The 23,319-nt window shown below is 52.3% G+C and overlaps 9 protein-coding genes and 1 non-coding gene across 10 annotated transcripts; 7 read left to right on the forward strand and 3 right to left on the reverse strand.

Annotated features, from left to right (window-relative positions):
- Positions 1-299: 299 nt before the first annotated feature.
- Positions 300-2,873, forward strand: BDV17DRAFT_66112 (LMBR1 domain-containing protein). Its single transcript, XM_073764923.1, has 2 exons — positions 300-1,015; positions 1,079-2,873. The coding sequence occupies exons 1-2, from the start codon at positions 714-716 to the stop codon at positions 2,814-2,816; spliced, it is 2,040 nt and encodes a 679-aa protein (XP_073620535.1). The 5' UTR covers positions 300-713; the 3' UTR covers positions 2,817-2,873.
- Positions 2,874-3,341: 468 nt separating this feature from the next.
- On the forward strand, positions 3,342-5,056 carry BDV17DRAFT_66206 (uncharacterized protein). Its single transcript, XM_073764924.1, has one exon. The coding sequence runs from the start codon at positions 3,533-3,535 to the stop codon at positions 4,817-4,819; it is 1,287 nt and encodes a 428-aa protein (XP_073620536.1). The 5' UTR covers positions 3,342-3,532; the 3' UTR covers positions 4,820-5,056.
- On the reverse strand, positions 4,939-7,228 carry BDV17DRAFT_298075 (GMC family oxidoreductase; the record flags this gene model as incomplete). Its single annotated transcript, XM_073763614.1, has 4 exons — positions 4,939-5,786; positions 5,844-6,717; positions 6,767-6,849; positions 6,905-7,228. 4 exons carry the CDS (start codon positions 7,226-7,228, stop codon positions 5,298-5,300), a joined length of 1,770 nt encoding a protein of 589 aa, XP_073620537.1. The 3' UTR covers positions 4,939-5,297.
- Positions 7,229-9,572: 2,344 nt separating this feature from the next.
- On the forward strand, positions 9,573-10,814 carry BDV17DRAFT_66395 (uncharacterized protein). Its single transcript, XM_073764927.1, has 4 exons — positions 9,573-9,696; positions 9,746-9,949; positions 10,001-10,068; positions 10,121-10,814. The coding sequence occupies exons 1-4, from the start codon at positions 9,680-9,682 to the stop codon at positions 10,414-10,416; spliced, it is 585 nt and encodes a 194-aa protein (XP_073620538.1). The 5' UTR covers positions 9,573-9,679; the 3' UTR covers positions 10,417-10,814.
- Positions 10,815-12,220: 1,406 nt separating this feature from the next.
- On the forward strand, positions 12,221-14,962 carry BDV17DRAFT_66216 (uncharacterized protein). Its single transcript, XM_073764925.1, has 2 exons — positions 12,221-12,810; positions 12,873-14,962. Exons 1-2 carry the CDS (start codon positions 12,703-12,705, stop codon positions 14,304-14,306), a joined length of 1,542 nt encoding a protein of 513 aa, XP_073620539.1. The 5' UTR covers positions 12,221-12,702; the 3' UTR covers positions 14,307-14,962.
- On the forward strand, positions 14,579-15,801 carry BDV17DRAFT_250321 (glutaredoxin). Its single transcript, XM_073756311.1, has 4 exons — positions 14,579-14,639; positions 14,690-15,092; positions 15,189-15,287; positions 15,407-15,801. Exons 2-4 carry the CDS (start codon positions 15,041-15,043, stop codon positions 15,562-15,564), a joined length of 309 nt encoding a protein of 102 aa, XP_073620540.1. The 5' UTR covers positions 14,579-14,639; positions 14,690-15,040; the 3' UTR covers positions 15,565-15,801.
- BDV17DRAFT_250322 (chalcone isomerase domain-containing protein) lies at positions 15,802-17,429 on the reverse strand. The gene has a single exon (XM_073756312.1). The coding sequence runs from the start codon at positions 17,240-17,242 to the stop codon at positions 15,887-15,889; it is 1,356 nt and encodes a 451-aa protein (XP_073620541.1). The 5' UTR covers positions 17,243-17,429; the 3' UTR covers positions 15,802-15,886.
- A 244-nt stretch (positions 17,430-17,673) lies between these two features.
- Positions 17,674-18,825, forward strand: BDV17DRAFT_286528 (putative L-serine dehydratase; the record flags this gene model as incomplete). Its single annotated transcript, XM_073760920.1, has 3 exons — positions 17,674-17,750; positions 17,800-17,853; positions 17,901-18,825. The coding sequence occupies 3 exons, from the start codon at positions 17,674-17,676 to the stop codon at positions 18,823-18,825; spliced, it is 1,056 nt and encodes a 351-aa protein (XP_073620542.1).
- Positions 18,826-19,635: 810 nt separating this feature from the next.
- Positions 19,636-19,709, forward strand: BDV17DRAFT_t18. Its single transcript has one exon. It is a non-coding gene; the product is annotated as a tRNA-Asn (tRNA).
- A 445-nt stretch (positions 19,710-20,154) lies between these two features.
- On the reverse strand, positions 20,155-22,317 carry BDV17DRAFT_278863 (aromatic amino acid ammonia-lyase; the record flags this gene model as incomplete). The annotated part of the gene is made up of 7 exons (XM_073759612.1): positions 20,155-20,433; positions 20,634-20,963; positions 21,006-21,030; positions 21,084-21,880; positions 21,937-22,076; positions 22,144-22,244; positions 22,298-22,317. 7 exons carry the CDS (start codon positions 22,315-22,317, stop codon positions 20,155-20,157), a joined length of 1,692 nt encoding a protein of 563 aa, XP_073620543.1.
- Positions 22,318-23,319: the final 1,002 nt, after the last annotated feature.

Consider the following 23,319-nt stretch of genomic DNA (forward strand, 5'->3'; position numbering starts at 1 on the left):
TAGCTGACTTTCAAATGAAACAAAGTACTCATTACGTAGAAGTGCTACTGCTGGTGGTGGTACAACTAGACATCATCTGGTGAGCCTGCGACAGGACTTGGTCGGCATCGACATACCGTTGCCATTGCGATCGCAACCGGGTACCTGAGCCCATCAACAAGGAAGCCATAGCTCTAGCCCGGCTATTTGCAATCGCTCTCTCAAGCTTGGTTGGAGGTGCAATCCTTCCATGGATGGATGCGCAAGAGTTCATTGTATGATTAGCGGATAGCCAATCAGAGAGACCCTGATTTGCCGGAAGCAGCAATATGTAGTCATGTGAGCGCACGTGATAGGCCCCATTGCTGTCGTCACAGTTATATTGTGATTGGCGCTCTGGCGTGCCCTGTATCGTCGTCAGCTTCAAATGCGAGTCTGGATCTCGTCTCTGGAAAGGAACAGAACCGGTTTCAGGCTTCCATTTTCCTCTTCCCTTGCTACTCTTTCCCCCGCGACCCCTTCTTGTATCTTCTCCGTATCCTTGTCCCGGTTTCTAGACTGTTGGTCTGACTCGCCCAAACTCTTTTCTGGTTCCTTATCAATAGTCTCCTTTAGTCTGTCTGACCGGCTCGATATGGTCAATTATTATTGTTGATCCATTACACCGAGCCCTCCCCCTTCTTTGCTCCGAACAGAGAGTACATGCCTCACCTAAATCTAATATCTTAGGCATCATGATCTCAATAGCCGCCGTCTCAGTGGGCTCCAACATCTTCTTCGCCCTCGCCCTCGCTATAATCTCCGCGCTCGCCCTGCTGCTTCTGCGCCGGTATCTGACACTGCGAGCCACACCGGCGTACCTGTCAGTCCCCGTCTTCCTCGCACTCGCCCTTCCTGCCAGTGTGGTCCTTCTGGTGCCGATTGATCTAGCATCGAGCTCGCGTGATGAAGGCGGTCCTAGAGCCATATGGCTTCCTGGACGGCTCCTCCTGGTGTCCTGGCGCATCACCTACTGGTTGATCTTCGTGCTCACGTGGTATGTCTATATAATGAACTGCTCAAATCTGATCTCACATCTAATCTCTTTCTTGTACTTTAGGGCTATTCTTCCGTTACTCGGTGAATATATCGACTCCGGATACCGCGATGCCCGAGCCCGTATCCAATACTCCGTCCGTTCCAATGCCAGGTACCAGATGATCGTGCTTGGGTGTGCGACATCGGGTCTGGTTTACATTTCCATCCAAAACGGCTTTGAATTTTCTACCATCAAAGCCCTTGCAATGGCTTTGGCCTACGTCTGGGGTCTTGTCCTTGCGATTTGGCTGATGGGCCACGGCTTGGTGTCTATACCCCGCACTCTCTTCCGGAATGCCAGTCCCAGTGGCAGATTACGGAGGCTTCAGGCGCACGCGCCGATGCTTCACGATCGTCTAATGGACGCCATTAATGATCTAGAAAGCCTTGAGGCCCAAGTGGGACAACTTCAACAACGGAAGACTGGCACCGCTCGTGATTTCCAGGACTGGATAGAAGAGCTCGCCGAGACATCAACCCCTCCTGAACTCCGAACCGGGCTCCTAGAGCCGGCAAGCAGTTCCGGCACGGTTCCGGCTGTGATTACTGAACGCTATCTAGCGGACCTGACAAGACGCCTTCAACGAGCCAGACACCAGAAGGCTCGCTTTGTTGATGCATGGGACCGTTTGATTCTTACCGCTGCCGACCTACAAGCGATTATCAACTCGTCCGCCTCGAAAAAGCTCGAGTTTGATCATCACACTCAGCGCTCCAACTCCTTCCCGCAATTAAATTTCCTCACGCCTTATATGCGATATCAGCTGTACACAAACGTCTATCCAAATCTACGGCTCGCCTTGGGAGCATTCTTTGCGTTCACATCGGTGTGCGTCGTTTGGTCCGAGTTGATCAAGTCAATAGCACCACGACTGTCGGTGGTAACATTGTCTATCGTCTCATACCATGATAATCCGGCGCCGGTCGGGTTCGGAAAACAGGTAGTCGCCTGCATGTGGCTATTGTACATGTGCTCCGCAGCCCTCGTTGGTATCAGTGACGCAAAGGTCTGGGGCAATCGAGCGTTAGTCCGTCGGAACACATATGGTGAAAGTGCATGCTGGTATGCGAGTCTAGTCGCTCGCCTTACTGTGCCGATTGCGTACAACTTCTTGACATTCTTACCCAAAGATGTCCGAGAGACCACTACGTTTTATCGTTTCCTTGGTCAGTGGATTGACCTGACGCCACTCGGGAAAGGATTTGATTACTTTTTCCCAGTATCCATTCTTATTCCCATTGGCGCGACCCTCTTCAACCTATACGGCCGCGTCAGAAACATCTGCGGTTTTGGTCTACTAGAAGAGGACGATGACGATTTGGAGAATAACCCCAGTGGTTATGGGATAGGCGGTTGGCGGGAAGGCCGCGAGCTGATTGAACGGGAGCTGAACGGCCTTGGCTCCCTCGGGCTTTCAGCACGCAACGAGCGATCTCCCCGACATTCAACTCATGTGGATGGAAATACGCAGGCGTATTCATCCTCATGCACCCCTCTGGCCGAATCAACGCGGCCGTCGAGGTCAACTCGTGGTGCTGTTGCCGCGTCCTCGACCGTACAAGAGGAGGAAGAGAACTTTTTCCAGTCCTTCGCGCACCGGGTGAAGAATACTTTCGAGACTGCTAGCCGGCCGCAGTGGCTCCAGAATGATTCGTTCCAATTGCCCCGATGGATGGGCAATGACGGCGGGAACGACAGCAACAGCGGTCTCGCCCGATGGTTCGGCGGCCGTCCCGCCAATGGTGGTGTACGGATATAGAACCCCTGTATTTTACGGATGCATTGCAGCGGCGTTCTAGATATGATTCAACTGTATGATAATGTTTTAATAATATGCATATAACTATCTACTTGACTTTGCCTTTGCAAAACCGCCTCTGGGCTTACGAATGTTTTTGGATTGTTGACAAAAGACAGAAAAAGCAGCCACTTGCACTATGGCCACGAGGTCCTGCAGGGGGCGCACGGGTGCATACATTCAGTCAACATTGGCAGGTTCGGTCATGCTCGATAGTTACGTTCCGCAGAGTCAGAAATATACTTATGGAGGTCGACTCTTCACTCGGGCCTACACCGCAGAACAGGTTATCATAAGGCTTAATGATAGACTGGACTTTCTATAGCTTGTCAGTGTTACACCACTATATGATCGTACGTATCTGATTCTGCATCTCCATTGTTCGTGACTTGTTGACCCCGGTGGCTGAGCCTCACCTGTGGCTCAACTGTGGCTGGAGTAACCGCGCCACAGGTGTTAGTGACTGAGCCACTCAGCGCACTAGTAAGACTTGCATTGTCTGTCCTCCACTGCAAGACAATCTCGGTCAGCGTCGCTCGCTGCCAGAAATCTACCCAGTCAAGCTCACCGTTTGAGGCTGAGGCCATCTCCGCCTCGGAGCAAAAAAAAGAGCAAACAAAGGGCATCCATGACCTCACCCTGGGACAAACCCTCCAGGTCGAGAAAGTTATAAATCCATGACCCAGCAGCTTCCACACGGTTCCCAGGCCTCTCTGGGCGAGACGTGCGCTTTCTATCTGGATTACATCACCGCCAGGCTGCCCTCCTCGTTACACTCTCTCCACCATAAACTCGTTTCGCCCCTCATCTCACGCCCCGCCTTCAACAAGTCTCCCTTATTGCGCGCCCTCACTTCCCTGCAGGTTCCTGACTGGGCTTCGACTTCGCTCTCGCGCGACGGACACGACTATACGAACTTCCAGCTCCCCGCCGTTGTTACACTCGTCGCTTGCGCGATTGCTCTCGTGGTCATGTCTTGGCGTAACCTCTGGCGCCGGCCTTCCCCCGCTTATCATACCACGAATACCAGCGAGCGACCCTCCTACAGCTATCTCACGCCCGACGACATCGTTGACCCGCCCTCGCGCGCCAACACGTACGATAGCGGTGCGTACACGCGGAGAGAAGAAGATGACTCGGAACCGGACAAGCTCCTCCTGAACCACCGCAAGGTGACATACGAGCTCCATTTCCCGCCGTTCTCGATCAACGACGGCACGCTTAGCATCGGGCAGCTCAGGGAGGCCGCCGCGGAGGTCACACACACCGCTGACCCGAATCGCATTCGACTGCTGTACAAGGGCAAGCTGTTAGACGAAGACAACCTGCCCTGTCGCTCGGAGGGCCTCAAGCAGCAATCGGAGATATTGTGCGTTGTATCAGAGGTCAGGACGCCCAGCGACATCTCTGAAGCGGAGCGGACAAGCTCCGAGGCGCCCCGGCCGCGCACCTCAACAACAGGCATCCCCGAAATCGTACCCAAGTCAGAAAGCACGCGCAAGAGGAACCGCAAGAAGAACAAGAAGGGCAAGAAGAAGAAGTCCTCTGCCTCTGGTGCCGGCGCACCAGGCGACTCCGACGACAACGACAACGACTCAACCGCAACTCCACCTTCACAACCTCCCCGCCCTACGCCCTCCTCAACCACAACAACCTCATCATCTCTCCCCCCCACACCCCCCAACCTAAACACCTTCCCCCCAGGCCTCGGCCAAGTCCACGGATTGACCGCCTACTTCCGCAAAGAACTCCTCCCCCTCGCAGAGCGGTACATCGCGAACCCGCCCGCCGACGAGAAAGCGCGCGAGTTTGAGCACAAGAAGCTAGGCGAGTTCCTGTTAGCGCAGGTTATTCTCAAGGCGGATGGCATTGAGCCGTCGACGGATGAGATTCGCGCTGCGCGCCGCGCGCTGATTAAGGAGGCGCAGGGGACGTTGAATGCAGTTGATGCTGTTGCGAACTGAATTGAGTTAGATCGACTCATTGTGAATCTATTGTGGATGGGTCGAAACAAGAAAACTAAATGATACCACCTGGCTCACACCATCGTGCTCTCTCCCGTCAAATTAAGATCTCGTTGCTCTGGCGTGCATGTAAACCAGCGTTTCTCTTTCCTTGGATATAAAAACAGAATAGATTAGAGTCGCTCAATGCAGCAATGACCTTTTGTTCATGGTATCCATGCCCAATCGAATGATAGGATTGAGTTGAGGTAACCCTCTCGCATTTATAACATGTCTTGCTAAGATACTGTAGCTCAGAGCTAAAACCTGCAGACGGCACATGATACCAATCCTGAATGAACTCGCTGCCATTATACAAGCATCATTAACAATTAGGCTAGATTAGGTATCTAGATCAACCAGGTCTATCAAAGCTAGGCCAAAAAGCCCTCACAGCACACCATGAACCGAGCCGAGCAAACACAGGGCTAATAGCATGCTAATCCCCACCCTTAATATCCGCCGCAACCTTCTCCGCAACCATATAGCACGTACTCTGCGGATGTCCCGGCGGAAGGGTAGGAAAGATACTCGCATCAACAACACGGAGCCCCTGGACGCCCAGAACTCTCGCATTGGCATCAACCACAGCGTCAGGGTCACTCTCCTCACCCATCTTACAAGTCCCAGCAGCATGCCAAACCGGAACGATAGTCGAGCGGATGAACGCGAGGATCTCCTCGTCGGTTTGTACACCCGGACCGGGCCGGTGCTCGTCGCCGATTGTGATACTCGTTGCGTTGAAGGCTGCGCGCGCGCGTTTCAAGGCTGCGACGGCGACTTCCTGGTCTGCTTTGTGGGTTAGGTAGGCGAGGTCAATGAGCGGGGGGTCGTTGGCGTCTGTGCTGTTTATTGAGATGGAGCCGCGCGAGAGGGGCGCTACGAGGGCTGCGGCGATGGTGCCGTATTCGAAGCCGTCGCCGAGATCCTAGTCGTCGGCGCTGTGCCACCCGTCCAGAATGCCGTCTAGGCCGAGATATTCGACTTCCGGCCAGTCTGGCGGGAAGGTGTCGTCAAGGGCTTGACGTGTGGTGTTGGTGAAGTGGGCGCGGATTTCGTTGGGGAATTTCTCAAAGCCTAGGACACCGAAGCCAGGGGCTGTGAGGGGGCCTTCCTTGAGAGCATATTCGGCTAGGGCTTCGATGGCGGCGTTTTGGTCGATGGCTAGGCGGCTTGCGGTGATGATGTTGACTCTGTTGACGACGCCGAAGAGGGCGTGGTCCCAGAGGTTTTGGCCGACGCCTGGGAGGTCCTTTATGACGCTGATTCCGAAGTGTTGAAGGGTGCGCTTTGGTCCGATGCCTGAAACCATGAGGAGTTGTGGGGACTGGAAGGCTCCTGCGGATAGGATGATCTCTTTCTTTGCTGTGAGAGTGTATGAGATACCTAGTGTCTCGACGCTGACGCTCTTGGCTTTGGTTCCGCTGAAGTTGATTTTCTTTGCCAGCGTGTACGCGTAGACCTTGAAGTTCAAACTCAGTAGGCTCTTAGCCAGGAAACTTGTTTTCGAGGAGCTCCGGGTTTCAAAAGTTGGATCGATTGTTGTGGCTGCCCATGCTGAGCCATTGAGGTAGCCGCTGTTCATGTCCTGTCCTGGGAGGATACCTATCTTCTCCAACCCAGCTTCAACCCATGTGGAAAATGGGGAGCCAAAGTTAGGCCATGAAATGTGAAGTGGACCATCCTGGCTGTTGTCGAACGCATCTTCATTGTATATCACACTCGCATTCTCGTTGCGCTTAGACATGTCCGGTGCCGTTACCGTGGCGCTTTTCTTGAAATGGGGTAGCACCGAATCCCACTCCCACGATGAGTCCCCGGCGATGTCTGCCCATTGATCGTAGGTATCCTTGGTTCCACTGCCAAGGTTAGGGCCATAGAGTGTAGGATTTTGGTATGATAACATACCGGTGGTAGACCATAAGGTTGCGAGCAGATGTGCCACCCAAGCATTTCCCTCTCGAATACCGAAGCACTCGATTATCGGCAGCCTAGACAACAAGTCAGACAGACGTAGACAACAGTGTCGCCGAGGAAAGTGCATACCGTCATAGGTTGAGAATCAAAGTTCCAATCGATAAGCATTGAATCGTCAGAAGGATCGGTACCAGTGTTCGCTGCGGCAGCGAAGCCAGGAATAATGCTCATGATACCACCTTCAACCTCATAGTGTCCGCCAGCCTCGACAACAGCCACAGTCACTCCAGCGTCCTCAGCCAGTCTTGCTGCAATGGCAAGACCGGAAGTTCCGCCACCGACAACTATATAGTCGTAAGACCAATTGATGCCGGGGACACCAACATTAAAAAGGCCCAATGAGGGCGATGTAAAATAAGCGAGAGACAGAAGAAAGCTCTTGGACAAATACATCGTTAAAGACAGGCCGTCCAAAGATGCTTATTAGCAGGAGTCAGTAAAAATGAGCGACAAGAACAATCTCAAATGAGTGGCAGGCTTTAAACAAGCCGTTCGCATAAAAACAAAGAAAAGAAGAGAAAAGAAACCCCAAGCCCAAAATCGAGCGTCAACAATTGCAGTCAAAGTAACTGGGCGAACGAAGAAGAAGGAGATAAGGCAGACCCCTGCAGTTATACGTAAGTCTCGGGATGCAACAGCTCCTGGGTCTCTGGGGGAGTCAGCAGTTCCAGAAGGATAGATCTTCCACATGGCACAGGATCGGTATCAGGTCCGTCCGCCGGTGTTCATTATCCAAGCAGCTAAAACAAACCACTTTCAAGATCCCACTACGCCGTGAAATGATCATCTAAACCGGAACCGGAGGATACCCCGGGTTGCCGTCGAACTATACCCCTCATATCTTAGTAGATCTGTTGAAATTTGTGGTCTCTGGCGGCCACTGTCTGGGCATTAGGATTCAAACTAGCGATGATAAAATGAGAAGTGCTCGTCAATGAAAGTGGTTCCGATAATATCTGGGGTGGCTGATTATTTTGTTCCCGGTGCCTGGCGCTACGTCGTGCTGCTCGAGCGCAGCTCATGAAAACGATGTCCCCAACGGGTCTCAAATCTTATTCTTGTAGATTTCGAAACGAGATATAGATGCGGAGATTTTTTGTTTTCCAGGTGTCAGCTGCGTGACTGACTGATGGGGTAGGGTGTCATTAGATTTGACTCGTGAAGAGGCTGACATTTCCCATGATACCCAATTCGACTTCATGCTTGACTAGAGAATCCTTTTCCCGGGGCTTACGGACTGCCCTTGACATCTGGAATAGAGAAAGCGACTACTCCCTCTGTTGTTCAACGCCCTGCTATCTGCGATAGTGGCAGGTCCTACTCCGGTGGCGCAGGTACCATCCCTCGGAGAAGAAGACTATTTCAGAAAAGGCTTGTCAACTTGTCTGACTCTCAAAATGCCTTCTCTCAGACTTTGCCACGCGACGGAGGCCGAGATGCAGACATTCACAAGGTTGATGTGGAGGGTAGAGTGAAACGCGCTCGCTGAAGTCATGAAGCCTGACTCAGTGTCCTACAGGTTGGGTTAGCCCAGGGCCAGAAGAATCGCCCATCGTCACGTTACGGCCTGCAAACAAGCCGCCCTAGTCATCATTGTATGAGTCGCCTTCAATGTCATTGAAGGGATTTAGCACTTCTCGACGAGGGATGAGGGGTTGCCCTAGGCTGAAACAACATCACAACACTAGGCCCAGGCGCAGAACTAGTCTAGGACTCCTTCGACACTATACCTACATATCATTATTGACCACTCCCACTGAGGACGTTGTTGGCATGGGAGAGGCGAGCAGCAGTACCTATATCGCCATGGACAAGTGCACGCTAAGTTGGGTTTGTTCTTCGCTTCTAGACTTGAGGCAGAGCGATGGAGTGAAGCCAACGTCTTCAGGCCCATGTTAGCTAGATAGCGAATCGGAAAAAACATTCCCAGATGCCCAATGCCCTAGGGTGCGGTGGTCGAGACTGGCATTGGAGGGCAGGGTTAATCTATCTGCACGAACGTTGCGTTCCTGATACCGACTACCGAGCATGATCCGAGCACACCCGCCACGCCAGACCTCGAAGAGTCAACTATGGCTTTGACGTGATGACAGCCATGCACCATGGCCGTTCGTCCCCCGCATCCCCAGAGGCTGATTGATTCTCATTGGGGGGAATCCTTACTTAGTCTCGGCCATTTCCAGGATGCGGTATCCCACGTTGCTTGACAGTTCGTTTGTCTGCGTTGCTCGTTCACGTTCAGAAGAGCACCCTTCACAAGAATGTCGTCGATCACTCTTGATATCATAGCGAGTTGGCCAGCACCTAATTATGACGATCCTCATGATTCTCTGGACGTCGTCATTTACGCTGTCAGCATTCCCCTGATGGCTCTGATGACCGTCTTCGTCGCGGGCCGATTTATCTCGCGAACATGTCTTGTATGAGGGGCGCTTGGGATAGACGACTGGATGATGCTGGTTGCTTATGTACGTATTGACGCTGGGGGTTCATCGTGCATCTCCTTAACCATTTCTGAAGGTGCTGGCGATGAGTATGTCGGCGTGTCAGCTAGTCGAGCCGAAGTATGGCATTGGTCGTCACCTGTGCGATGTGAAGAGCGAATGGTACCCTCCACTTGGAAAAGTTAGTCTTCTCCTCTTGAACTCCTGTTCGCAATTGCGAGTACTGACCCTCGAAAGTTGACTGTTGCGATTCAAGCACTCTTTGCACCATGCTCCCCGTTGACGAAAATCTCAATATGCTTAACGTACCTTCGCCTCTTCCCATCAAAGACCAACAAATGGTTTAACTTATATTTCACTGGTTATTCTGACGGGGTTTGGGATATCGACAACTGTCACTATGCTGCTGCAATGCATGTAGGTAGACACTACCTCCTACACCGCATTGATCACTGACCCAGCTCAGTCCGCTGTCCGACGTTTGGGCTGTTCTCAAGTCAATCGAGCAGAAGGAGTGTATAGACGCAGAGAAATTCTTCATCGCTGCTGCCGCTATCAATAGTATCACCGATTTCATGGTGTATCTATGGCCGATCCACTATCTCTGGAAAGTGAAGCTGAGCTTGCCGAAGCGCCTGGGATTAATCGTGTGCTTTGGTGTCGGAGCTTTGTAAGGAAAGATATCACCTCATGACTCGTGAATGCTAAACATCGGACTCAGGATTTGCATCGCGGGTGTCGTTCGGATTACCTGGCAGGTCAAGTTTGCTAATTCCTGGGACCAGACATGTGAGCCTCCATTCTCTGATTCGATCGACTCTCGTGTTGACCCGATATGCAGACAATGGCGCCATTATATTCATTATCATAGCCGTGGAGTGCAACCTGGGCGTCGTTTGCGGCTGCCTCCCAGGTATCAGACCGCTGATGTCCAAGATCTTCCCAGGCCTAACCAGCTCAACTTATAACTCTGGCCGAGGAACGAGCAGTCATGTGCAGGTTAGCTCCAACCAGAAGTCGGGGCATCAGTACCAAGATATACATTCGATCCATGTCACGAAGGAAGTTCAGCTATCTGTGGTGAGCAGGCCTGTCAATGGACAGAGTGACAGCGGAGAATGGATCTTCCGCCCATGATCTTGTATCAGCTTCCTAAGATATCCATTTATCTTGTCTTGATTGCATGTAAATACCCGCTGCAGGGCTGTCGCAACTTTTTATGCCAATTGATATTCAACGAACAGTATGGTCAAGTTAGCTTTTAGTAGTCGAGAACCGAGGCTATAGTTCTCAACTGAGTTTGCCAGTGGAGTCGCTTGTCATTGGCCAGTCATTCTCATCAATCGAGACCTGATCAGAGACAGGTTCAGACGAGTCGAGCTTCGACAGCTCGACGGGACCGAGTTTGCTTCCAATATCACATATATCACGAATCGACTTGGGGAAAAAAGAAAGAAAGAAAGAAAGAAAGAAAGAAAGAAAGAAAGAAAGAAAGAAAGAAAGAAAGAAAGAAAGAGAGAGAGAGAGAAACACCGTGAAGCATGTGCCAGGAAGTGTTGTGCTCGATGGTAGATCACTCAAGAAGTTGCGACGCAACTGGCCCTGATATCGCCAAGGCGGAGATCAACGGATTTCTGGCTGTCCAATGCCGCGGTTGGTATATGCTAGACCCCATTGTCTCATTGGCCAGAGGAGGTCCTTATTAATGATCTGAAGCCAGGTAGAAGCTGGCCCTGAAGGAGTAGACAAGGTAATGGAAGGAACCAGGTAACCAAAGCGAGAAGTGGGCTCGCGATCGCCAATGATCGATTCAGCTACAGGGCGCGGCGCAAGATGAAGCAGACACAACCATTGACCCGCTGGAGGAGCTCCATTGATGAGGTTGAGGAGATGCAAGGTGATGGTGAGAGCAGAAGTTTGTCTTCAGACTTAGTTCCTGAGGAGGTGCGTTCGAACGCACGTGATCAAACACACCAGGGTCTTTTGAATTCATCTGACCGTGACGAGATCGAGACTATCTACAACTGGGCCCAGAATCTTGCATAAGCTGGGCTACGAGAATTCAAGTTCGACGGAGGATTTTGTTATTGCACTGCAGATCACCTTTCATCGATAACGGTCTGGTCACTGGGCCGTGGAGTGAGGCGATGTCCAGCTTCAGACCGTGACCCAACTGACTCTGACACCAGTTGCATATACGACTCTGTCCTATTAGTCCACCGACTGAAACCCTGGGATTGAAAGTATAGCAACTGCTCTGCTGCAACGCTGATTTGTGAGACATCACTTGCAGGGTCGACCAATATTTGGCCGCACATGGCTGTCCAGATGGTCCCAATCTGATGGAGTGCGATCTGCCCCCAGTGCGCACTGCAATTGGCTCCCTGAGGGCTCGAAGTTCTGGACTGTCTGGCTGTTGCGGCTGGGGAAAAGAGGTTGTTGAGACTAGCTGGTCGCTAGACTCTTCTCAGCCAAGTCTGTTGAATTAGTTCGTGATAATAATCTCTTTGGAGCCAAGTGAGTGATTCTCCCCGTGCTGCCTCGCCCGCCGGCTTTTCTCCTTGTCGCCTCCTCTCCCCTTCATCTTTGTGCCGGACCCCGAGAGACCAGAGGGCCACATCATCTTTCTATCAAACCTTCAGATCCACCTCTTCTGCCTTTCTTCTCCATTCTCTCTTTTACTTTCTTTGACTTCACTGTTCTCACTGACCTGCCAGTGAGCCCTGACCAGCTAACCAGGCCCGTCCCGCCTTCAGCGTCCCTACCTCACTCCTTTTCTGCCTCTTCTTTTTCAATCCCCCTCTTCTCCTCTTTGTCTCTTCCGACCGTTCTCTCTCCTCTTACTACTTCATCTTCTAATCCCATTCCCAACCTCTCCAGCCTAATATCTTACCTGTCGCGTGGTCCTCCCCGTCTTCGCTGCCCGCCTATTACGTTCCTTCTTCCCAGCCATATCCACGGTACGACCCGTCGGTCCCTCAAATCCTGACCCAAAGCACACGGCGCTAGTTCGAGCTGTTCCAGAGAAATCAGAGTCTCCACCTATCCTCCTATTTACAATTTCCTGCTTCCGGCGGCATTGTTTCGGTTGTCGGCTCCTCCATCTATCGCACACTCTACCCAGCAGGTGTCGTCGGAGACCGCCTACAGCCTCCTTAATTCGCCCGCCCTCGCATAATACATACACAACCTCTGGCTCCTGAGTCCTGGACCATTCGAGCTTGGCTGGGAACGTCGACCGTGATCTTTACCGGCATTGTTTCGCATCCTTAGAATGGCCTGATTATCGGAGACGGACCAGGGGCAATCGCGATACACCGCTTTCTCAATCTTCAACACCACGTTTACACCTGTAATCCCGAATTGGGTCCAGCTGGTCTGGCCTCCTTCTTTTGAGATCACAATTCTTCACTGGCTGCTGGGATGGCGGGCACAGCTACTGCAACGTACTCCGCAGATGTTTGGACATCGGCTAGCACATTAGAGGGCGATCAATACCAATGGGAATACTCCGTCCCGATCAGTCAGGAGGTGAGTGCCAGGTTATTGGCTTCTGTATAACGAGTAGATATCAGCTGACTTGTCAATGATAGAACGCCAGGCTACGCTCCAAATCTCGCACATCCCGCAAGTCTAGAGACCGCGGCTCGAAAGGCTCCCGCAGCTCATCACTCTCAAAGCACGCCTATACCCATGATCTATCCCATCACACATCCAGAGGACGCCGAGATGTCAGTCTCAACCGCCGAGAGAGCGAGAACGGAGATGCACATACCAATGGTTCGGCCAGGAAAATCGATATTGGTCCCAATGAGCAGAACGATGAAAATTGGATTCATCGTGACAAGCTAGCCAAAATCGAAAGCGAAGAGTTACAACAAGCTGCTATCTTATTTCACCGTCGACCCGGGACTGGGAGTACTAGGGTTGGACGCGGAAGAAGCCGTGACCAGCATGGCAGCGTTAGCGGGACTGCTGTAACCGAACAGCCTACCGAACCACTGGAACCCTGGCCTGACCTTCAAGAAGATCAACGAAAGAACGGTGTTTCTTCTGGTCCGACAAATAACGACAACGAGGAGAGTGAAGAACGCAAACACTGGGATCTTCGTCGGCCCGAAGAAATCGCGGCGGACACGGAGTCTAACGCATCGTACTTTTACCGCAATCCTGGGCTGCGAAAGAGTTCTTCTCGAATTCCAATTCCATTGACCAGTCCGACACCTCTATCCCCCGACCAGACTGACCGCGAATACTTCACACCGCGCTCTCGGGCAACCTCAGATGAGCAGGAGAATTACCAGTCTAGTGGGATGCCTCGTAGGGTTAGTGAGCCGCTCACAGTAGATTCCGTCTCGACCTCCAGCCCTTCCACTGAGAGCCGGCCTGGAAGCCGCGGTGTGCAGACATCAACTGCCAGGAAGACTCCTGCGAAGACCGGCCCGACGAACAGGAAGACGTCCGCTCCGATTCCGAAGAAGACAACCCCGCGAAGTCGTGCAACCTCGAGTAACAACAACCAGCGTCCTACCACCAGATCAGGCGAACCTCGTCCTCCCACGGCAGTCAACCGCCCGGAAGGAGATCCACCATGGTTGGCAACGATGTACAAACCTGACCCGCGGCTGCCTCCAGATCAACAAATGCTGCCTACGCACGCCCGGAAAATGCAACAAGAGCAATGGGCCAAAGAAGGCAAGACGCCTACAACATATGATCGCGAATTCGCACCGCTTGCAATCGCACCCGAACCGCCTCAACCGGAGATCAAGGTCGAGAAAGAGGCTGAAAAGGAACCTGAACCTGAACCGCCGAAGACGGAGGGACTTGGCTTGCTACCTAAAAGCCCCGAGCCGGGAACCAGACCTGGTACGAGCACGGGATACAGCCCGATGCCCAAGGTGCAGGACACACCTCCGAGTGGTCTGACGCCTAGGTTCAACAGCCAAACTGTGGTCACAGCTCAAGGCCCGCCTCCAGAAGACGAAAAGGTCGAGAAGGGATGCGGATGCTGCATTGTGATGTGATTCAAAGCCGTACAAAAGCATTCTTCCTTCCCTCTCATCACTTATTCGCGTATATCCTTCGCCTTTTTTTCATTTTTCAATTGTTTATTCAGCGTTTTAAGGATGGTGTTTTGTGTTCGGCAGCCATTTTTGTGCGTTCTAGATCATTTCCCATCTCGTCATCTCCTACCCTCCTTTACCATTTCTTACTTGCATCCTACTTGTTTTACTCATGGCGTTGCAGCCATAACTCATTCCTTGTATGAATTTTTGCACTTGATACCTTCCTGCTCGGACCACCAAAATGTTTGAGCGACATATTCCGGCAAATATGTGACATTCCGCATTCTATGGGTCTGTAATGACTTCACGATGCGTATCTTTCTGTTTCTAAACTTGGCTAGGTCAATGTACTGACTATCTGGACCACCCCTCTAACCTAAACCACGTACGGAGTAGTACACTTACCTCCGACGCACGTGACCATTTGTAATCACGCCGCCGCACCGCCTCGGTATCGTGCAACGAATCCCGTCTAGCTCTGGAACAATCCATTGCGCGCCCGCTTGATCGATTACCAACCCCTCTTTCGTCATCCATCTCCTACACCTAACAACTTTATCCATAAATTCCCCTTCTCTTCCCGCCTCCACCTTCTCTAGCCTATATCTCTGGGACATCCCAGCAAGTTGCCCACCATAGCTTCCATCTTCCGCCGTCTCTTCGGGTCCTTCGCCCCTACTTCACCTGTCACAATGTCTGCCGCTAAGACCAAGGCTCAGAAGATTATTGATGAGAATGGCGTTGGTATGTTCTTCCTTATTTTCCTGTCTCAACCTCGGTCGGTGTTTGATTCGGTTTGGTTTGTTCCTGGGGGGATATGCTAATTGTTGGTTTGATCAGTCGTCTTCTCAAAATCATACTGCCCCTACTGCAAGGCCTCCAAGAGCCTTCTCTCCGAACTAGGCGCAAAGTACTACGCGCTTGAGCTGGATAACGTCGGTACGTCTCAAACACACACTCTCTTCCCCTTCTCCTCACCTTCCCCCATTTCCTCCCTTTCTCTTTGAACATTTGAACAAATCAAAACAGCAACTAACATCACCCCTCCCCTCCAACAGAAGACGGAAACGCCATCCAAGATGCCCTCCAGGAGATCTCCGGTCAGCGCACCGTGCCCAACATCTACATCTCGCAGAAGCACATTGGCGGGAACTCGGATCTGCAGGGGCGCAAGGCTGAGTTGCCGGAGTTGTTGAAGGGGGCTGGGGCTCTATAATGGTTTACGACAAATGGTCTAGCACTACGGAGTAAACTCATGCCTTGCCCCTTCCTGAACTGAGAAGATAAGATAAGGAGAACATAATATAATCAATCGTACATATTTTACATACAAACAGGCTTTGTCTTTTGCTTTTGCGTACGGGTTGATGGTTACGAGACAGGACCCGCTGAATAAACGTTTCGTTCATGATTAGGGGTGAGCGAAACAAGATTTCATGCTGTAGATAGAACTTTGTACATGGTCGGTCGTAGGAGATTGCTAGTATACACAGACACTTCAAGCTCAAAGCAAGCTAGATAGGTAGATACAAAAACAATTACAAAATCTTCTGAACAACCGTCCCAATCGGCCGCTCCACAATCCCCATAACCCCATCAACAACACTCCTTCTCGCCTCATCACTAGAGACATTCTTACCGGCCAGATAATTCAACCACACCAGCCTTCCGATCCGCTCATCCTCCACGCGGCCCATAAACCGGAACGGCTCCTGCTCTTTCGGTTGGAAGAGCGCGTCGAGCTCACCCCGCGCATTGCGGAGGAGGAGCAATGTCTGGCCCTTCGGTACGCTCTTGCGCTGGCCGCCGCCAAAGAGGCTCTTGAAGTCGTTCAATGCTGTGCCGAAGGAGTCGTCTGCGAATTCGCTGGGGGTCACTGAGGTGGAGGGTGTTTCGGCGGCAACGGCAGCGGTGGCCTTGGCTTTGGCGGCAGCGTTGAATTTCTGAGCGCGCGCTGTGATGCCGCGGACCCAGCCGTCGCGGAGGTGAAGGAAGTCTGTGTTGCGGGTTGGTACAATGCGGAAGACAGTCTTGATGCCGTCGTCCTTGAGGATAGCGTTCCAGGCGTCGTCGCCCTTCTCGTCGTCGAGGAGGAGGTCCTTTAGGCGGCCGCGCTCTGTAGAGACGAGCGAGGTAGCGGAGTTCGCGCCGACGGGGTTCGCAATGACTTGCTCGTCCGTGGGAGGGTGCACGGCCATTTGGACGAGGCGCTGTTGGAACTTCGAGATGTCCGATGTGGCCACGTACAGGCCGACCACGTACACCTGGATCCGGAGGAACGAGACCGTGCGAATGCCTAGTCCGAGGAGCTGGTATTCTTCTTCCTCCATCCCGGCAGGGGCAGTGATCTCGTCCCCTGGTGCAAGCTTCGCCGGTGGTACATCGCCGTCACCTTGGTACTTTGGCAGTTGAATCACAGATGGAAAGTGCGGGACCGAGCTTGTCCCCGTCGCAATCTGTTCTGCGCCGTCCTTGCCCTGAATTCGAATCACGGAAGGGCTATGCGGGAAGCCGTCTGGACCATCCATCCTCATCGCCGATATGCTCTTCTTCTCTCCATCCTCCCTGGACTTCTGCTGCTGCTGCTGCTGTTGCTGCTGCTCTAACCCGAATACATCCAGCTTGATCACGCCGTACATGGCCACCGCACAGCCCGCTATCCCGGCCGCGGACATGATCATCGACCGGCGGGCCTTGTCGACATCCTGGTTCTGGGCGCGTGACTTTGCGCGCGAGCGGAGGGGGTTGCTGGAGTTGGTTGCTGTTGAGCGGTGCGGACTGCTCGTGGATAAGTAACGGGTTGTCGCACTCGGGCGGAGGCATCGGTTGCGGAGGCACTGGCCGCCATTGCGGAACGGCAGTGTGCTTTGCATTGATAAAGGTTTCATCGCCATTTCGGTGGCGGGCGTGGTAGGTTTGCTTTTGTGGTTTGGAATGACAATGGAGATGGTTTGATTCGATCGGACCGAGAGTGACGCCAGAGAGCTGGAGATCCACGTGACCGGATTTCAAACAGGGGCACGAGGCATTGGGTGTAACTCTACATTTATTTTGCTATGTATACTTTGGCTTGCATCTCAGAGGATCATGTAGAAATTGAAGATACCAAGCCAATGGGACATAGCCGGCTTTCTATCTGTAGGCCGCCCGTTTGTCATTCGGAGGGCGTATCTCCACTGCAACGTTGCGGAACCAGACACTTGGGATTCTCCAAGCGCTAGGGAGTCAGCCCGAACATTTAACCAGCTCGATATTCCCTGGAACTTGTACTGTCACTTCAATTCTCTTGCTTTCTTTTATAGATGCTTAGAATCATAGATCCAGAATGACAACCATAGAGAAGAAGCCCTGGCTTGAAACGCCACTGATCGAGTCCGCATCATTATCAAAGACAGCAGGATGGTAAGGGTCTCTCACCCACTGTGAACATGCTCACTAACGACCTATTCAGCAGAGTATTCCTCAAACTAGATCTGTTGCAACCGTCAGGTTCATTCAAGTCTAGGTATAGACCTGCACCTCAATGAAAAGACGCAACAACTGACAAACCAGAGGAATCGGCAACCTCATCCGCAACGCTCTCCAAAACCCAGCCAACCAAGGAAAAGAGCTCCATTTCTATAGCTCCTCAGGTGGTAATGCCGGCCTCGCAGCTGTCATTGCAGCCCGCGACCTCAACTGCCCATGTACAGTTGTTGTCCCGCACTCCACGAAGCCCATGATGATCACCAAGTTGCGGGATGTTGGAGCCGCGGACGTCATTCAACACGGGGATAGCTGGTTCCAGGCTGATACGTATCTCCGAGAGACGTTTATCGACAATCAAGAGGGTGATTCTGCCGCGAGGAGAAATATCTATGTTGCCCCGTTTGACCATCCAGAGGTCTGGGAGGGTGCGGGTACCATGGTCGACGAGATTGCTAGGCAGATGCCGCCGAGACGGGGGACGGCGTTCCCTGCGGATGCAGTGGTCTGCAGTGTTGGAGGAGGCGGTCTCTTCAATGGTGTTGTCCAGGGGCTGGGTCGGTATACACAATCTCAAGAGGGCAAAGGCAACGTCCGCGTTCTGGCGGTCGAGACCAAGGGCGCGGATTCATTGGCGCTGTCTCTTCGAGAAGGTAGCCTACAGCCACTTCCCGCCATCACCTCTCTCGCTACCTCGTTAGGAGCACTGCAAGTTGCGCCGCAGGCCCTGAAGAACGCGCAGTCTCCTCCTCCTGGGGTAGATGTTGTCAGTGTGGTCGGTTCCGATGCGGAGGCTGCTCGGGGTTCAATTCGTCTAGCGGATGAAATGCGGCTGCAGGTCGAGTTGGCTTGTGGGATTAGCGTTGAGGTTGGCGCCTCGGCGAGATTGAGGGAGTATGTGCCTGGCCTGACGCCCGAGAGCCGAGTTGTGATTGTCGTTTGTGGCGGGAGCAACATCACTGCGGAGATGATTGCGGTGTATAGAAAGAGGCTTCAAGAGGGTTGGGAATAGACGGATAACAGTAAGTAGTATCATTATAGGAATAGAAATAATACAATCGTTCCTGCGGCTGCAGCTTCCTCTGAGGTCCAGCCTGATGCTCTCATTCCCATGATCGGAGCACTGAGACTGCTTCAGATATCTGCTGCCACTGAGGCATTACCTTTCCCACCATCTCTGGCCCCAGCCTAGAGCTCTTTCATCGCCCTCAACTCCTAATATTGCCTTACTAGACCTAACCACCCATGGCTGCTGCCGATCACCGCTGGGATTACCATTACCAATCGCTTAATATTTTGGATCATCCTCGCGCCCATTTAGTGCTCTTCACGTCCACCTCGCCGTTTATATATACACCCGTCTTCCCGGCCATAGTCTCTTTCGTGCTACCTCTGGAACACAGACACTATCTCCTTGTTCTTGATTCGCCTTACCATTTCCCTTCACCCCATAACCCACCGTTCATTCCTATTTGGTGTCTTTTGCATCCTTCGCTGAAGCTCAGACCACCCCTCTTGTGCATCGCGACTAACTAGAGTTCGCAGCGAGAGGAAAATGCAGTGCCACCCGTGCGATTAGTCGAATTCAACAAACACAAAGCTCATTTCGTTATAGCCAGAGATTGGACTGTACTAGCGCGGTCCAATCAATTAACTACTGTTTGGACTTCAAAAAAAAAAAATTTGTTATCTAAGGTTTACAGTTTATCAAAAACGTTCTGAATCTTATTGTTCGGGCCTAAAATGTGCCAACCTAGGCTATCTGAACCGAGATATTGGGCTCACTGATATTGCACTATATTTTTGTCGCCACTCACAGATCGTCTCCGTGGCGCAATTGGTTAGCGCGTTCGACTGTTAATCGAGAGGTTGTCAGTTCGATCCTGACCGGGGACGTCAAACAATTTTTTTTAACACGAGCCTGAAATATCTCTGGGTAGGTTCGTGCCCTAAGCGCTCGTGACGAGGCGAAATTGTTGATGGATAGATAGATACATTTTAGACGACGAATAAATGACTCAATTGCGCGGGGACCCTTTTTACTCATTGAAGAGGAACCTAAAGTTTGTGTCAGTGAAAGAAGAGACATTGCACATGCTCATGTAATTGGGAAAGTAGGTGAAGTCTCGACCGCGGAGAGACAAAAACATATACCTTTGCGCAGTCAAAAAGACTATGCAAAGCCTTGGTCAAGAAGCCCAGCCTCGCTTATGATGTATGGCAGGACACTGCGATTGTCTGTGTCGATGCATCACCAACCACTATCTAGAACAGATATCTTATAGTATATATAATAATAATAATAATAATGCATGCATGCATTCTTCTCAATCTGACAGGACTACCGGTCTCGCTCGTCGTCGCTCGCCCAACACCCTTCCAACAACTCCTGCATGACCGGCTGAAAATCGGCCCGTCGAATTGCCCGATACAGCAGGCTCGTGTAGCTACCAACCGTGGGGGTCTTCTCCACCGTACGTGGTCCTGTAGCTGTAGTCTCCGCGGTGGGTGTCAGTATCACGGCCGTATACAAGAATGGGACTCCAAGTGTCTTGCGGACGAATAGATACATCCTCTTAGATGCCGTCCCTAATAGTGGACTGGCGTCGCCACGGGCTAGCTATTTATGGAGCCAGGGGCTGAGATTGGCGATGAAGTTTTCCATTTCCTGGAGTATGGCGATGGTGGGAGCGGGAGCGGGTTTGGCTGTGACTGTGGCTATTTCGGCTATAGGCAGGAGGTAGTCAGCTATTGGGACGCGCATTGCCTTTGCTATCCCATTGCTATCTGGTTGAATTGATCTGAGAAGTCAAGGGCCACGGTCTGGTCTAAGATTTCCTGCAAGTGTGCCCATAGGGTCGACGGCAAGTCCCTGCAAGGATTATTGCGGTCAGTGCTCTGTTGTTGCTCCTCCACCAGACGACGCGATAACTCGAGAAACTCGGCCCGGATGCCACCAAGGAACTGCTGCTGCATAGCTCGGAGATCAAGAGCCTGAAACACCGAAAGCAAATGTGCAGCGGCGTGTCCCGTGAGAGCTTTGACAGCGGTAGCAGTGTATCGAGCCGAGATTAAAGCTAGGGAATTCAACGACTGGTTGCCCATCTCCGCATTAACCACATAAGTGACTGGCCCCGCGAGGGATCCGAGCTCAGATGCCAACGCAGAGAGTAGATGTCAATTGCTTTGTACGTTCCCGACTGGCTGGGCTCCTCGGCTACCAGGTGAGGAGGGAGCCCGAAGCTGCTGGTCGGGTTGATCATCTGGCACTGCGTGAGCATCATGCGGCCTATCATCTGAACGGCCTGTCGGCTTTTCTCCATCGCGGACGTGACTGCCTTGGCCTGGAAGTTTCCGCCGTGCAGGAACTTCCTGTCTCGACTGATGAGCAGGTTGTCGGTGGTAGAATTGCACTCGATGCTAATCTGCTGGTTGGCCAGGAGGAGGTTCTCCAGCACGGACAATCCACTGCGGCGCCGTCCGTATGGAATATGGATTCTGGCGCAGGATGCCGTTGTTCTTCCCGTCTTTGACCGTGGCCAGTTGAGAGCCACAGAGGAACACCCGGATGTTTCTGGCTGTCTCGATTGGTCGGGATGCGGGAGTACTTCAGCGAAGAGCGCGTCAAAGCTCTCTGGGGATAAGTGTAACACTTTCACCGTCATCGCAGTGAGGATCTGAGAGAGCACCGCCAGCTGGTTTGTATCGTGAAGAACCAGTGCACCGCATGCCGCGGAGATGACCGTCTCATTGACAATGGCCAGGCCTTCTTTGGCCGTCAGAAACACGGGCTGCAGGCCTGCCTGTGCAAGAGCCTCGTCCGCGTACGCATCTTTTCCGGACCGGACAGAGGAGAGAACGCGTATAGAGGGTTTCCCTTGGATGGCACCGCTGATGTGAGCTAGAGGGCTTAGATCCCCAGACGCCGAGATACTTCCACGCGGAGGAACCATGGGGATGATGTTATGAGTAAGCAGGGCCTGCAGGCGGCTGATGATGACTGGGTGGACCCCAGAATAGCCCTTGACCAGCGAGTTGATCCGGAACAGAATGGCGGCTCGCACCAGCTGCGTGGTAGATATGGAGACTCGGCAGGATCCTCCTGCTCCAGCTCCAATCGGACGTCACCTTGGTAGGGTGAACGGGGATCTCGCGTTGAAGCTGGTAACACGCCGTAGCTGAGCTTCCGGGTCAAAACGCGTTGGAGCGCAGAAATATCATCTGGACGTGTATTGGATGAGCCGCCAACTTCAGTGTTGACTCCTAATGGATACGGACGGGTGAGGAGAGCTTGGGGTTGAGATTTGGTAGGATGCGAATGGCGACTTACCGTAGATCACCTCGCTGGCGGAAAGGCCTTGCATGAGCGCAGTATGGCTATGAACCATGGCCTCATAAGGTTCTGCCTCGATGTGTACTCTCCCGGCATATCTAGACACACAGACAATATGCGGAATATCCAGACTTTCTCCATCAATAACAACCGCGGTGTAATTTTCTGCATTTTGAAGCAAGCTTCTCAGCCAGGTCCATTGGTGCGTCACCAGGGAGGTCTGGGAATCGAACGATCTTCCCATCTTGAAGTGATCATAGAACTTCACCAGACTGGCTTAATTCCAGGCTCTGCGGAGCATTAATAACAATGGGTCAGGGCAGTTTGAGGCGCCGATTGTACCAACGTAACCATCATATGCTGTGTAGCCGAATCCGTTGCGGCGGGCAGATGACTCGACTCAATGCATCAGCTGCTGCAAAAAACCCTCTGGGACAGAGACTCGTGGTTTCGATACCTAAAGCCAGCATTGGCCTCACCTTGCTCACGGGCTCTATAGATCATATCGTGCTCTCTTCATTATCTAGAGTCAAGGTCCACGTCCGGAATGAGAACTGAGACTACTGCTGGCTCCGGAGAATCCGTCACGCTGCCCAGAAGGCTGGTAAGGAACAAGTGGGTTGTTCTCGTAAATTGTACCTGTAGTTGGAATATGAGTTCCATTTTGTCATGGCCAAGATCAATGACTCCACGCCGAGATATAGTCCACCGTAAACAGTTACGGCCAGAGTTGTGTTTCGCCAGATGCTCTTCGGGCGAAAGGGGGACCTGTAACAGAGCCGTTAGCTAAGATCTGCCCTGGCCTGAGGTCGCGACCAAGCGAAGCGAGTCAAGATGCGATAAATTGATCTGGGCTCCGTACAGTGAGTTTCGGCCAGACATTGCGGAACAAACCCTTTTCGAGTGCTTCCGGCCTTATTATGCATTTCATCCTGCGCACCGCGTCCAATAAGTCCTTTGAGGACCCCTGTCTTCTAGAGTGTTTCCAAACCCGGTTTCCACTAGGAGGCGTATCGGGGTTATGGCTGTTGGATTCGAGGAGCTTTGCGTTCCCCGCCGGTTCGGATGATTGGACGGAGTTGGAAGGTTGGTTCAAGTTTATTGTATCGCCGGTGCCGTTCTCCATTGTGGGACTTAGAAGAGAGAGTTGTGTTAGCCAAAATCACTTTGTAG

This window comes from Aspergillus undulatus, assembly GCF_047715775.1.
Source record: "Aspergillus undulatus strain CBS 261.88 unplaced genomic scaffold BDV17scaffold_2, whole genome shotgun sequence".
In the NCBI taxonomy this organism is placed as follows: Eukaryota; Fungi; Ascomycota; class Eurotiomycetes; order Eurotiales; family Aspergillaceae; genus Aspergillus; species Aspergillus undulatus.

Bases quoted from the DNA above. Each gene is read 5' to 3' on its own strand.
- BDV17DRAFT_250322 (XM_073756312.1), bottom strand. From the start codon at position 17,242: ATGGCGATGAAACCTTTATCAATGCAAAGCACACTGCCGTTCCGCAAT.
- BDV17DRAFT_250321 (XM_073756311.1), top strand. From the start codon at position 15,041: ATGTCTGCCGCTAAGACCAAGGCTCAGAAGATTATTGATGAGAATGGC. The intron at 15,093-15,188 runs GTATGTTCTTCC...TGGTTTGATCAG, and splicing joins TATTGATGAGAATGGCGTTG to TCGTCTTCTCAAAATCATAC. The intron at 15,288-15,406 runs GTACGTCTCAAA...CCCCTCCAACAG, and splicing joins GCTTGAGCTGGATAACGTCG to AAGACGGAAACGCCATCCAA.
- BDV17DRAFT_66395 (XM_073764927.1), top strand. The intron at 9,950-10,000 runs GTAAGGAAAGAT...CATCGGACTCAG, and splicing joins TGCTTTGGTGTCGGAGCTTT to GATTTGCATCGCGGGTGTCG. The intron at 10,069-10,120 runs GTGAGCCTCCAT...CCCGATATGCAG, and splicing joins TAATTCCTGGGACCAGACAT to ACAATGGCGCCATTATATTC.
- BDV17DRAFT_66206 (XM_073764924.1), top strand. From the start codon at position 3,533: ATGACCCAGCAGCTTCCACACGGTTCCCAGGCCTCTCTGGGCGAGACG.
- BDV17DRAFT_66216 (XM_073764925.1), top strand. From the start codon at position 12,703: ATGGCGGGCACAGCTACTGCAACGTACTCCGCAGATGTTTGGACATCG. The intron at 12,811-12,872 runs GTGAGTGCCAGG...TGTCAATGATAG, and splicing joins CCGTCCCGATCAGTCAGGAG to AACGCCAGGCTACGCTCCAA.
- BDV17DRAFT_66112 (XM_073764923.1), top strand. From the start codon at position 714: ATGATCTCAATAGCCGCCGTCTCAGTGGGCTCCAACATCTTCTTCGCC. The intron at 1,016-1,078 runs GTATGTCTATAT...CTTGTACTTTAG, and splicing joins TTGATCTTCGTGCTCACGTG to GGCTATTCTTCCGTTACTCG.